The sequence below is a fragment of the Diabrotica virgifera genome, chromosome 7 (genome assembly GCF_917563875.1).
Source record: "Diabrotica virgifera virgifera chromosome 7, PGI_DIABVI_V3a".
Classification (NCBI taxonomy): domain Eukaryota; kingdom Metazoa; phylum Arthropoda; class Insecta; order Coleoptera; family Chrysomelidae; genus Diabrotica; species Diabrotica virgifera.
The window spans coordinates 229641211-229654623 of NC_065449.1; the positions used below are offsets into that span (position 1 = coordinate 229641211).

The window sequence follows — 13413 nt, forward strand, 5'->3', positions numbered from 1 at the left end:
TGTTCTTCCAGATTGTGTCATTAAGGAATTTAGGGATTATTAGGCATTAAGGGATCAAGCTTTACTTGCTTTTAAGCTTTGTTGTCGGACTTCCTCTTCAACGTTTCCGTAACTGGTTATATCTATTTCCAGATATCTAAACCTTGCTTACTGCTTTATTATTTCCCCATCAATTTCGATTTTATATCGTAGTGGGTATTTAGATGTTGCCATACATTTGGTTTTTTCTGCTGATATTATCATATTGTATTTCATATACAGTATGTCCCTGTAAGTTGTATCCATATGGAAAACTTTTTTATTATTAATTTTACAAAAAAAGTTATTCTTTATAAAATACTCTGCATGGTCCAAAACCTAAGATTTAACCATCAAATATCAAATTTTTTGAATATTATACGAGGTATGCCAAAAAGTTTGAATTTCACTCAAGAGTAAAGTAGCTTTATTTTTCGTAATATTGGAAATTGCTATTATGAAAAGTTGTTTGGAATTAGAAACTATATTCTAATACGCAATTACATCCTTCTAATTGAAAAAAAAATTTTTTGAGAAATTATGGATAACTATCATTATTTTTTCAGTTATTTCAATTCTGATAACTCTTTTATTATTAATTTTACGAAAAAAAGTGATTCTTAATAACAAGTTCTGGATGGTCTAAAACTTAAAATACAACCATCTTATTTTATCAATTTTATACGAGGTATGTCAAAAAAGATAAATTTAGATCAAAAGTAAAGTACCTTTATTCCGATGGGTGAGTTGCGGAATTTAATTAAAAAATGAATATAATAAAACAAACGGTAATTTTATTATTGGAACGAAAATGTGTTTTGTTTAGGTCTCTCGGAAGAAAGGTCGATTGTTAAAAATGAGAGCGTTTGGTGCGACCCAAAGCGGCTGCCTGTCGAGTTGTTACTAAAAAGAAATACCACAACGATTACTGTTATCGTTCTTCCCTTTTGACCAGATGACTGACTAATAAATCATTTATTAGGTCTGGTGTATGCTTTCACAGTTACAACAAAAAACACTCGAATGCATAGTGAGTTGTTGACACACTTTATGTGGATGAGAAAACAGATGGTGACAGGTTAAAACCATGTTTTATATTTGAATGTGCATTTCGAATGACTAACGTTGTTTGGTTTTTGAGAAAAAATAATAAAAGAAATAAGATAATATAATTAGCAGAAATAGTAATTATAGCGTAATGCTATACCTTTATAGTTCAGAATATTTCAATTAGAAGGATGTAATTACATACTGAAACATAGTTTTTAATTCTAAATAACTTTTCATAATATAGTATTTTTACTACAAAAACGTTATTACGTAGGTTAAAATTTTTGACGTAAGAGAACTGTCAAAACATTAGAATGTGACTTTTCATTATTGCCGTATTTATAATAAACATAGCAATAATGAAAAGTCACATTCTAATGTTTTGACAGTTCTCTTACGTCAAAAATTTTGACCTACGTAATAACGTTTTTGTAGTAAAAATACTATAACAATTTTCGATATTGTGAAAAATAAACGTATTTTACTCTTGAGCGAAATTCATATTTTTTGACATACCTCATATAAAATTGATAAAATTTGACAAACGATGGTTGTATTTTAGATTTTAGACCATGTAGAACTTGTTATTAAGAATCACTTTGTTTCGTAAAATTAATAATAAAAGAGTTATCTGAATTAACATAACTGAAAATAATGTTAGTTATCCATAATTTTTCAAAAAAAAATTTTTCAATTAGAAGGATGTAATTGCATATTAGAATACAGTTTTTAATTCCAAACAACTTTTCATAATAGCAATTTTCAATGTTGTAAAAAATAAAGCTACTTTACTCTTGAGTGAAATTCAAACTTTTTGACATACCTCGTATAGTATTCAAAAAATTTGATATTTCATGGTTAAATCTTAGGTTTTGGACCATGCAGAGCTTTTTATAAAGAATAACTTTTTTTCGTAAAATTAATAATAAAAAAGTTTTCCATATGGATACAACTTACAGGGACATACTGTATAATAAAATATTTCATATATAATAAAATATAATGATAAAAAAGACGAATTAAATCAATCGAAATGGACGACTTGTGACGATTTGCTACAATATTTAGGCTAGACTGGATGCTCAACGAAGGAATAACAAATAGAATGCTATCAAAAACCTATTAAAAAATTTTTAAGCTCGTTAAAGAAAAATATCTCACCAAACAATGATTTTAGCCACCAAATTACAATTGACGAAGTGACTAATTGACAAGCTGGAAGTAGAGCTTCACGATACGATACAATATCGATACTTTTTAAGTCGTATTGAGTATTGTATTGGTTATGCCAATGAAGTATCGTATCGAGTATCGATGCCGGTAATATTTTATTATAAAAATATCGTATTGATATTGATTTCGATACGATATCGATACAATACTCGATAAAATATCGACATAAAAAGGATTATACATCTGAGCTGTGTAGGCCCTTTATGCCCACTTTTGCATGCTTGGCAAATGGACATTATTCTAAAAATATTACGAATATTGCTTATAACTTATATGTATATTCTTATAAATATTGAATATGGCTGAATGGCTGAATGCTTCTTTGAAAGTCGAGAAATACTTACTAATTCTGTATTGTTTAAAAACTACTTTTGAAAATATAGGGAAATCCCCGGAGACAAAGATATCGACACTGAAGTCATGGAGCAAGAGACTCGATAATCTTAAAATATTATTATCTATCTTATTATATTATTATATCTTATTATGTATTACGAACCAACTTCTCAGCATCTCTTTAAATCATCATCAATCTGATTTCTTGACAAGTTCAATCACAATATTTTTTGCAGAGATAAAATTAGTTAACCCACTTTAATCACAAATTTTTATATCTATGTTGCTTTTAGTCGTGGTGATCCAATAAAGCTGACGAGAATTATCTCCAAAATGGTTAATAGCAACGACGATGATGGTATTTTGGTAGGACGGTGGGATGGGCAGTACGAGGATGGTACTGCTCCTTCTGCTTGGACAGGATCTGTACCAATTCTGCAACAGTATTTAGATACCGAACAACCGGTGAGCTATGGTCAATGTTGGGTTTTCTCAGGAGTTTGCACTACAAGTATGTATTGATATACAAAATAATGTTTTGTACCTATTCCTTGCTACCGGATCATTAGTCTACACTTATAATTACGTATAATGTTGATTTTGAGAACAAATGCTTCTTAACAATAATTATATTATTTATAAAGGAAAGTTTTATATACTTTTCTGTAATTAATCATGTTTTTAGTTGCTCGTGCGCTTGGTATTCCATCAAGAGTAGTTTCCAACTTAGTTTCTGCCCACGATGCCAATTCTACCTTAACGGTGGATAAATACTTCAACGAACACAACGAAGAGTTGCCTTTTGATCCGAATAACCCAGAAGGAGAGGACTCCATTTGGAACTACCATGTTTGGAACGATGTATACATGGCACGTCCAGATCTTCCTCCAGGTAAATAAAATAGACATCTTTTGAAACTATGTAATGACAGCTTTAAAGTCAAAGAGGGTCTAAAAAATTGAGATCAGAAAACAATATCTTTTTTTGTACAATAAAGCATACATTTTTATAAAAATGAATAAATATTTTCATTTCGTTGCAAAAGAAGCCAAAGCCGTCTTATATTTCAGTTCGCTTAGAGAGCGCTATAAACAGTCTGAACGGTTTCAAAACTTGTTAGTTTATCATCAGAGAATGCATATATAATAGTCATCTCTAAACAAACTGAAACAATTTAGGCCACTAGCCTCGAATTGCAACTATAGTATGATAGAATTGATTCAAAAAATGACATAACCCAGACATCCAAAGTGAAAGTTATCTTCCAACACCAAATTGTCCTATATGGTCCATATAATGTTCAGAAAAAAGTCACACCTTTTTGAGCGTCCGGTTTGGGGGGAGAAGTCAGTAAATTCGTAGTTTTTTGAGTTTTTCGTCAATATTTCTAAAACTATGAGGTTTAGCATGAACAATCTTCTATACAAAAATGTTCTACATTAAATTTGAAATAAAAAAGGCCCTATACATAATCCTTCTAAAATGAACGGTTCCAAAGTTACGGAGGTAGTATTGTATAATTGGCCCAAAAAAGGCCTAATCCAGACATCCAAAGTAAAAGTTTTCCTCCAACACCAAATTGTTCTATATGGTTCACAGATTGTTCAGTAAATAGCTACACCATTTTGAGCGTCCGGTTTGGGGAAGAGATGGGGGAGAAGTCGGTAAATTAGTAGTTTCTTTACGTTTTTCGTCAATATTTCTAAAACTATGTTTAAGCATAAACAATGTTCTATACAAAAACGTTCTACACAAAATTTAAAACGAAAATGGTCTTATCCATAATTGTTATAAAATCAACGGTTCCAGAGTTACGGAGGGTGAAATGTGGATGGTAGGATGGTTTCGATACTTTTTATATTTTTTGGGCAATTGATGATGATTTTGGGTGGTGAGGTTGACGTTTCTTCAAGGGCTTATCACTAACATACCATCGGCCACTGAAATAGCAAATTCTGTTAAAGAAAATTTCTTTCAATCAGTAAAAATATTATAAATTGCCCAAAAGATATAAAAAGTATCGAAAACCTCCACTTTTCACCCTCCGTAACTCTGGAATCGTTGATTTTATAACAATTATGTATAGGACCTTTTTTGTTTTAAATTTGATGTAGAACATTTTTGTATAGAACATTGTTTACGCTAAAGCATATTTTTAGAAATATTGACGAAAAACTTAAGAAAACTACTAATTTACCGACTTCTCCCCCATCTCCCCCCCAAACCGGACGCTCAAAATGGTGTAACTTTTTACTGAACAATATCTGGACCATATAGAACAATTTGGTGTTGGAGGAAAACTTTTACTTTTAATGTCTGGGTTAGGCCTTTTTTGGACCAATTATACTATACTACCTCCGTAACTTTGGAACCGTTCATTTTAGAAGGATTATGCATTGGGCCTTTTTTGTTTCAAATTTAATGTAGAACATTTTTGTATAGAAGGTTGTTCATGTTAAACCGCATAGTTTTAGAAATATTGACGAAAAACTTAAAAAAACTACGAATTTACCGATTTCTCAAAATGGTGTGACTTTTTTCTGAACATTATGTGGACCATATAGAACAATTTGGTGTTGGAGGATAACTTTCACTTTGGATGTCTGGGTTTGGATCTAGTTATACCATACTACTAATGAAATAGCCTGGGTGTCTTAGCGACATCTGCTAGAAACAAGTCAAAGTTTTCAATCTACTAAAATATAAAATAATATTAAATTAAAAACCTTATTGGGACCATTTTTGTGGTTAAACCTCCAAAATGTTTTCCATGAAACGAAAATATTTATTCATTTTTTTTTCTATTAGTTTACTCCTATCTGAGTATGTGGAGTCCATTTTTCGTTGGATTTTTTCCGCGCTGGAGAGGTGAGATGTGAATTGCAAATTTTAGAATTCCCTAATCTTCGTTTGCTTCAGCTTCCGATTGGCTTTCATTTTTAGAAGCCACGGAGGTGCAACCAGAAAAATGGTCCAAATAGGTTTTTATTTTAACATTATTTTATATTTTATTAGATTGAAAACTTTGACTTGTCATACATTTTTAAATTTGCGGTATTAAACGAAAACAGTAATCTTTTGCAACAATTTTTACAACAATTTTTGCAACAATTATATTTCCCAACTCTTTTCTAATTTAGGTTATGGTGGTTGGCAAGCTATTGACGCAACTCCTCAAGAACCATCAAGTGGTTTTTACCAGTGCGGACCAGCATCTTTGGAAGCTATCAAAAAGGGACAAGTCGGTTATAACTTTGATGTTGGCTTCATGGTTGCTTCCGTCAATGCAGATCTGATGCGTTGGAAAGTAGATCATTCCAATGTACTGGGATACAAGAGGATTTATTGTAACAAATATCAGTAAGAGCAACTTAAATTTCATTTATATTCACCCTATTATCAAATTATTATCAACTTCTTCTAACTGTTTTATGGCATCTTCTGTAAAATTCCAGCTTTCTACTTCGTAGAAGAGGACACTAAAGACATAACATCTAACAAATTTTATGCGTATATTGATGCTTAAAAATACGTTGCAGTGAACCTTCATAAGACCATTTAAAAGAGTTTCTGGCTTTTTCAATATAAGTTATAATTTCATAGCTAGGATCCCAGGTATCCTTAATATTGCAGCAAAGGTAGCATATTTTCTCCATTCTTTCTAACGGGTAATTCCATCTTCTGATTTGTCCAAGTCTCTAAAGATGTTTGCAGTGTATATACTAAATAGTGCTGGTTACAGTACGCAAGCCTGTTGAACTTCTTTTCATACTGTGAAGACCTCAGACAGTTCACTTTCGAATTGCATTGTTGCTTTTTGTTGGAGATATAAGTTTGAGTCTTACTATCGAGTACTGATGTTTTGAGGATATCGATTTGTTTCCCATTTGGTACTCCGTAAAATACGTCTCAAAATCGATGAGACATGTTTTCACCGACTCTTTCTACGCTACTTTAAATTTCAATGTATTCTACGTTTACGTTCTCTCTCTCTCTCTCTCTCTCTCTCTCTCTCTCTCTCTCTCTTGTCGTTTCCCCATTACTGAGGATCGTGATTTCTTCCAATATTCCTAACAATGTTTCTCCATTGATCTCTATCTTCAGCTCCTCTAAGAGCTTCGCAGAATAAGTTTCCAGCTAAATTCTTTATTTGGTCGGACCTTCTAGTTGGTGATCGTCCTCTTGATCTTCTCCCCGGAAGTTACGTTATGTATTCAATATTGATTTTTTAGTGTTGGTCGCTACATTCTCACTAAACAGCCATTCATGTACGATTACAATGGAGACAGAGATCGTCAAGATATAACTCGTTTATATAAACCGGAGGAAGGATCAAAAGCAGAACGTTTGTCTCTGCTGAACGCTGTCCGAGGAACTGAAGCTGCCAAGAGGTTCTTTGATATGCCTGATGAAGAAACCGAAGATTGTGAATTCACATTACAAGTAAGTATGGATTGTGCCTTTGTAATACTTTAATCTAGAACATTCATAAAAGAATTTTTTCAAACTAAGTTATCAATCGAAGTAGCGCAGAAAACGACAATAAATATCGCCTCCGTACCACCAGATAGACAACAGGTGGAATACTTTCTTTGGTTACACCTCCTGAGATTTTCAAAATCTATAAATCATACAGGGTGCCGAGGAAATTAAGATGAGAGAATTTTAAATAATTCACAACTCATCTACTCAGCGTGGTAAAGCTCCAACAAGAAAGATTCCTTAATACTCAAACAAAAGAGTAAATTAATTAAAAATATATAAACATTCTCAATTTCTTTGCAAAACGAAAATGCACCAGCTGCATAATACTCTGTTTAAAGCGGAGTGTGCAGCAAGAGTCTATACCGGTTTCGGAGATCTTTTTCCCCTCATCAGTAAATCCATATCCTCTTCTCTCCGCTATAACCATTTACCATAGCTTGGGCCTTCCCGAATTGCAAAGAAAGAAATGTCACGGATGAACTAGGGCCATCTACCGAAAAACAAACTAAGTTATCAGTCGAAGTAGCGCAGAAAACGACAATAAATATCGCATCCGTACCACCAGATTGACAACAGGTGGAATACTTTCTTTGGTTACACCTCCTGAGATTTTCAAAATTTATAAATCATACAGGGTGCCGAGAAAATTAAGATGAGAGAATTTTAAATAATTCACAACTCATCTACTCAGCGTGGTAAAGCTCCAACAAGAAAGATTCCTTAATACTCAAACAAAAGAGTAAATGAATTAAAAATGTATAAACATTCTCAATTTCTTTGCAAAACGAAAATGCAGCAGCTGCATAATACTCTGGTTAAAGTGAAGAGTGCAGGAAGAGTCTATACCGGTTTCGGAGATCTTTTTCCCCTCATCAATAAACCCATATCCTCTTCTCTCCGCTTTAACCATTTACCATAGCTTGGGCCTTCCCGAATTGCAAACCTGTATTCCACCTGTTGTCAATCTGGTGGTACGGAGGCGATATTTATTGTCGTTTTCTGCGCTACTTCGATTGATAACTTAGTTTGTTTTTCGGTAGATGGCCCTAGTTCATCCGTGACATTTCTTTCTTTGCAATTCGGGAAGGCTCAAGTTATGGTAAATGGTTAAAGCGGAGAGAAGAGGATATGGGTTTACTGATGAGGGGAAAAAGATCTCCGAAACCGGTATAGACTCTTCCTGCACTCTCTGCTTTAACCAGAGTATTATGCAGCTGCTGCATTTTCATTTTTCAAAGAAATTGAGAATGTTTATACATTTTTAGAATTTTTTCATATAAAAAAACCTACATATGGGCTATTCCACGAATATACGACTGTCTTGGATTATCGCGACAACGCACATTTTAGTGTGCAACATAAGAAGTGCGAAAGTAAATGGCTCTAATAATTGTTCCAATAAACAACAATAATTTTCATAATTTGCACAGTAAAATATTCGTTGTCAAGACAATCCACAACAGACGTATGTTCGTGGAATAGGGTATAAATATTTATCATTCACATTCACATCACCGGATTTTGCCGTTAGCCAGAATGATTCTAAAAAAGTTAGTCAAAAGAAGCAGGAACTAAAATTCAGATTGTTATCCTCTGTGCTTTTTAGATGGAAATTACAAAGCAGAACAGAGTGGTGATTTGGTCGACAAGTGGATCTACAATTGCATCCACGACCTGTCGTTCACCGTGATAACAATCTTCAGCGAACTAGTTCCTTTTATGCCCACAAAAGTGAATACAAATAAAATGAAAGTAAAGATGATTCAGATTTGATTACAGAACAGGGCCTCCACTATATAATTATACGTATTTCGGCTTTAATTTAGCCTCATCGGAGCACCTGTGTAGAGGCACTAACACAGGTGCTCCGATGAGGCTAAGTTAAAGCCGAAATTCGTATAAGCACATAGTGGAGGCCCTGTTCTGGAATCAAATCTGAATCATCTTTACTTTAATTCTAAAAAAATTTATAACATCGAAATAGAGATCAATCCTCGAATCATATGAAGAGAACGAAGCAACCGATATTAAACCATACATTTTTTATAGGATTTGGATCAAATTAAAATCGGAGAAAATTTCAGCGTTGTGGTGAAAATCAAAAACAACAGTAATAGCCAACGTCACATCAAAGTCCATCTCTCTGCTGGTACAGTTTACTACAATGGTCTTAAAGCTCATCCGATCAGCAAAGATGAGGGAGAATTCAATCTTAAACCTCATTCCAGTAAGTATATGATGTATTCTTGATATAGCACTTTGTATTTTATTTAGAAATATAGGTTTAAACCAAGGTGACAACCAAGGTGACAACCTAAATTCGTGTCTTCTAAAATTTGAAAGGCAAAGGAACGATGAATAAAGCAGACTAGGGGAATCTAAGATTGCATTCCAGAATCCGTCAATTCATCTAGGTAAAGTTTCATCGAATCTTGATTCCGTGTACTCATAATAGGAGTAAAATTAAAGTAAAAAGAAAGACACTTAACATTTCATTCTATTCAGAGGCAACCACCATCCTCTTACGTACGTTTCGACCTTTTGGGATCTTCAGAGAGGTCAAAAACCAACCGTCTTATTAAGGAAAATTATATGACATAATTCGCTGTTACAATTAGATTTAGGTTGTTACTAGACTCTTGGTTCCAACGATAGAAGTTTTATATTTTCGGATCTAAAACTTTTCATTGTTTTAAATAGATGTCGCTACAGCGTCAGCGAATTATTACATATAATTTGGCTTAGTAAAACGGTTGGTTTTCGTTACGATTCAGAGCAGACCACAGGTCCCTGAAGATCCCAAAAGGGTGAACCGTACGTAAGAGGATAGTGGTTTCCTCTGAAATGGAATGAAATATTGCCTGTCTTTCATTTTCTTTTAGTTTTACTCCTATCTGAGTACAAGGAATCAAGATTAGATGGAACTTTACCTAGATGATTGACGAGTTGTGGTTGTGGAATGCAGTCTTAGATTCCCCCTTGTCTGCTTTATTCGTCGCTCGTTTACCTTGCAAATTTTAGAAGGCGCGAATTTGCGTTGTTACCAGAATCTTGATTCCAACGATAGAAGTTTTAGATTTTCGGATCTAAGATTTCTCATTGTGTTAAGTAGATGTCGCTACAGCGTCTAACAGTGAATTATTTCGTAGTAAGACGGTTGGTTTTCGCTATGATTAAGAGCAGACCACAGAGCTCTCTGAAGATTCCAAAACGATGAAACGTACGTAAGAGGATGGTGGTTGAAACGGAATGAAATATTAATTGTCTTTCGTTTTTTTTTTTTTTTTATTTAAATTCGTTCACAATATAACTTTTTTTTCAGCTGAAGAATTAAGGCTTAACGTCACAGCTGATGAATATCTGGATAAGCTGGTGGAATACTGCATCATGAAGATATACGCCATTGCTTCGGTTTCAGAGACTAACCAAACTTGGGCTGATGAAGATGATTTCCAAGTCGTTAGACCAAATATTGACATTAAGGTTAGTCTGTCATTCCTGAACATGTTTCCTTTTACATTCTGACCGTCATCGATTGTTTTTTCTGAATAACAATATTGGCTTGAGATACCTATATCATTACCTTAAATTTACTTCCAGCGAAAAAATATTTCTTCTTGTTTCTAGTATTTTAGGAAAAATGAGTAAAAAGTTTGCCAAATTTTTTAATAAGTGATGAATTATAATGTTCCCAAGTAGCTGGATAAAATATTGAATTCTTATATTCGCTTAACTATACTATATATTGGCTGAATTGGCAATACCAGACCAGCTAATTAGACTCATTAAAGCCACAATGGATGAAACTCAGGCATGTGTATGAATACAAAACCACCGGAGAGACTTTTGCAAAATTTCGCAGGCACTGAAGCAGGGAGATAAGCTGGCCCCAACATTGTTTAACTTGGCACTGGAGTATGCGGTTAGGCAAATACATACTGGACGAGGAAACCTATTGACCAACCTATCGGTTCAATTGGCCGCTTATGCCGATGGTTAGAACATCAACAGGAGCACAGGAAACATACGGAAAGTTAAAAACGCAAACAAAAAGGCTAGGTTTGGAAATTAACACAGAAAAAAACAAAAATAATGAAACAGACGAGAAGAAATATAGTCGCACAAAATAATATACATGAAGATATCATTAAAACGGTTGGAAAGTTTACATACATGGGAGTAGAAATATATGCCGACAGATCAGAAGATAGAGAAATACGGAAGAGAAATAACGCAGGCACACAGAGCTTATTTTGCATTCTCCCATATATTTCGGTCTAAAAGTGTCCACAGAAATACAAAGATGAGAATATATAAAACATTAATTCGACAAATAGCATGCTATGGGAGTGAAGCATGGGTCCTGAAAGAAACATCCAAAAACAAACTCGACACATTCGAAATGAAAGTACTTACGAGAATACTAGGACCTGTGAGGGAAAACGGAATCTTCAGAAATCGATACAACAACGAGCTTTATCAACTTTATACAGTGCTAGTCAAAAGTCCGTACCCCCCCTTGTATCTTTTGATCGGTTATACCTATAATAGTGAAATTGGGAGGGAGGAAATAAACGGAGGTAAGCTTCTTAACTAGTCATGACAGGTGGCGTAATAGTGACAGATGACGTTACAGATCCACTGTGACCGATAATTTTAAATGGGACCTTATGACAAGTGATACCTCATTTAAAAGGTATTCCAAATACCTATTCAGTTATACTAATTTTTTTGGGTTTAAGTTGATTTTGATTTTGGTGAAAAAATTAAATAAATATAATATGTAGTTTCGCATTTAATTAATAAAAATTCAAATGTCCGCCTATGGGTTTTTTTGTCAAAAAGATGACGTTTTTCAATTCTCTAGTAGTTTTTACGTCAACGTCAACCTTTTTGACAAGTAATCATAGGCGGAATTTTGAATTTTTTTAATTAAATGCGAAACTAAAATTTTATATTTATTTCATTTATTCATCAAACTTAGCTTAAATTCAAACAAAATTAGTATGACTGAATAGGTATTTTCAATACCTTTCAAACGAGGTATCACTTGCCATAAGTTCCCATTTAAAAATATCTATCACCGTGGCGCTGTAAAGTCATCTGTCACTGTTACGTCACCTGTCATGACTAGTTAAGAAGCTTACGTCCGTTTATTTCCTCCCTCCAAATTTCACTATTATAGCTATAACCGTTCAAAAGATACGAGGGGGGGTACGGACTTTTGACTAGCACTGTATATAAGGAAACACCCCTGTCAAACTTCATTAGAATACAAAGATTGCAATGGGCCGGACATGTGATAAGAATGGCAGAGGATAGGCTACCAAAAAGAGCACTAAATGCTAGAATGCAAGGAAAAAGACCGGTTAGAAAGCCAAGAAAGCGCTGAAAACACAGTAAATAGCGGCGCACAAGCCCTTTTGGGAGTCCGTGTATGGAGAAGAGCAGCCACAGACAAACAAGGGAGGAGGCAAAAATAACGGAGGTCAAGTCTCAATTTGGGCTGTAGTGTCGTAGAAGAAGAATAAGAAGAAGTATTCGATTGATACTGCATTAACAAAATGGTTACGTAATGCTTCTGATCTGATGACTCCTAAAATCTAATTTATCTTTATGTATAGTCGCCTCATTCTTCGAAACTCTTCCAGAACCCAGTAGATGGGTTCGATACCTCTCGGTGGTATTATAAAAGCTGTCGATCGAATTGTCGCGTACGATATGCAATCAGGGGCGTAGCAAGAGCTTGGCGTAACATTGCCCTCTCCTTAAGAGAGGGTTCCTCTTAGAATCTTATCACAAATGGATTGGTGAAATACAGATGCTGGTATTGGTAACTGGACTCTCTTTTACAACTTCCAGTTGTATAAAAGTGCCATGGGCGATTTTCGCTCCTTACAAGTACCCCTTCAGCACTCTTCCAATCCTCAAATTACTTGCATCTGTACTTTTGAACTTTCCTTCTGGCAGTAGATACTTTAATATTGGTGCCATGATTGGTGCCATGAATGCTTCTTCAAGATTTCAAAGGCAGTTGGGCAGTCTTCATCCCATCAGTAACCTCTTCCTTCCTCTGTAAGTCGCATTAATGGCATATCGATATCTTCAAACTTCTGAATGAACCTTCGAGAGTAAGTACATAGCCCAAATACATAATATATTGGCCATCAGGGCCGCCGAGAGAGATGAGCGGGCCCCGGTAAAAAGTGAAGAGCGGGCCCCAGCAAAAAGTAAAGAGCTAAAAAATTGTTTAATTTTTATAGAAATAAAATTATCAATAATAAATAATA

At 34.2% G+C, this 13413-nt stretch overlaps 2 protein-coding genes across 2 annotated transcripts in view; one reads left to right on the forward strand and one right to left on the reverse strand.

The window, feature by feature from the left end:
* LOC114344277 (two pore potassium channel protein sup-9) overlaps window positions 1-13413 on the reverse strand; it is a 166045-nt gene that overhangs the window by 83455 nt on the left and 69177 nt on the right. The gene's annotated exons all lie outside the window — the stretch shown is intronic.
* Window positions 1-13413, forward strand: part of LOC114344285 (hemocyte protein-glutamine gamma-glutamyltransferase) — a 46101-nt gene that overhangs the window by 28760 nt on the left and 3928 nt on the right. Inside the window, exons 6-11 of the mRNA XM_050655384.1 lie at window positions 2931-3148; window positions 3323-3529; window positions 5779-5998; window positions 6871-7081; window positions 9173-9350; window positions 10446-10606. Of these exons, the coding sequence (XP_050511341.1) occupies window positions 2931-3148; window positions 3323-3529; window positions 5779-5998; window positions 6871-7081; window positions 9173-9350; window positions 10446-10606 (1195 nt within the window). The remainder of the gene's footprint in view (window positions 1-2930; window positions 3149-3322; window positions 3530-5778; window positions 5999-6870; window positions 7082-9172; window positions 9351-10445; window positions 10607-13413) is intronic.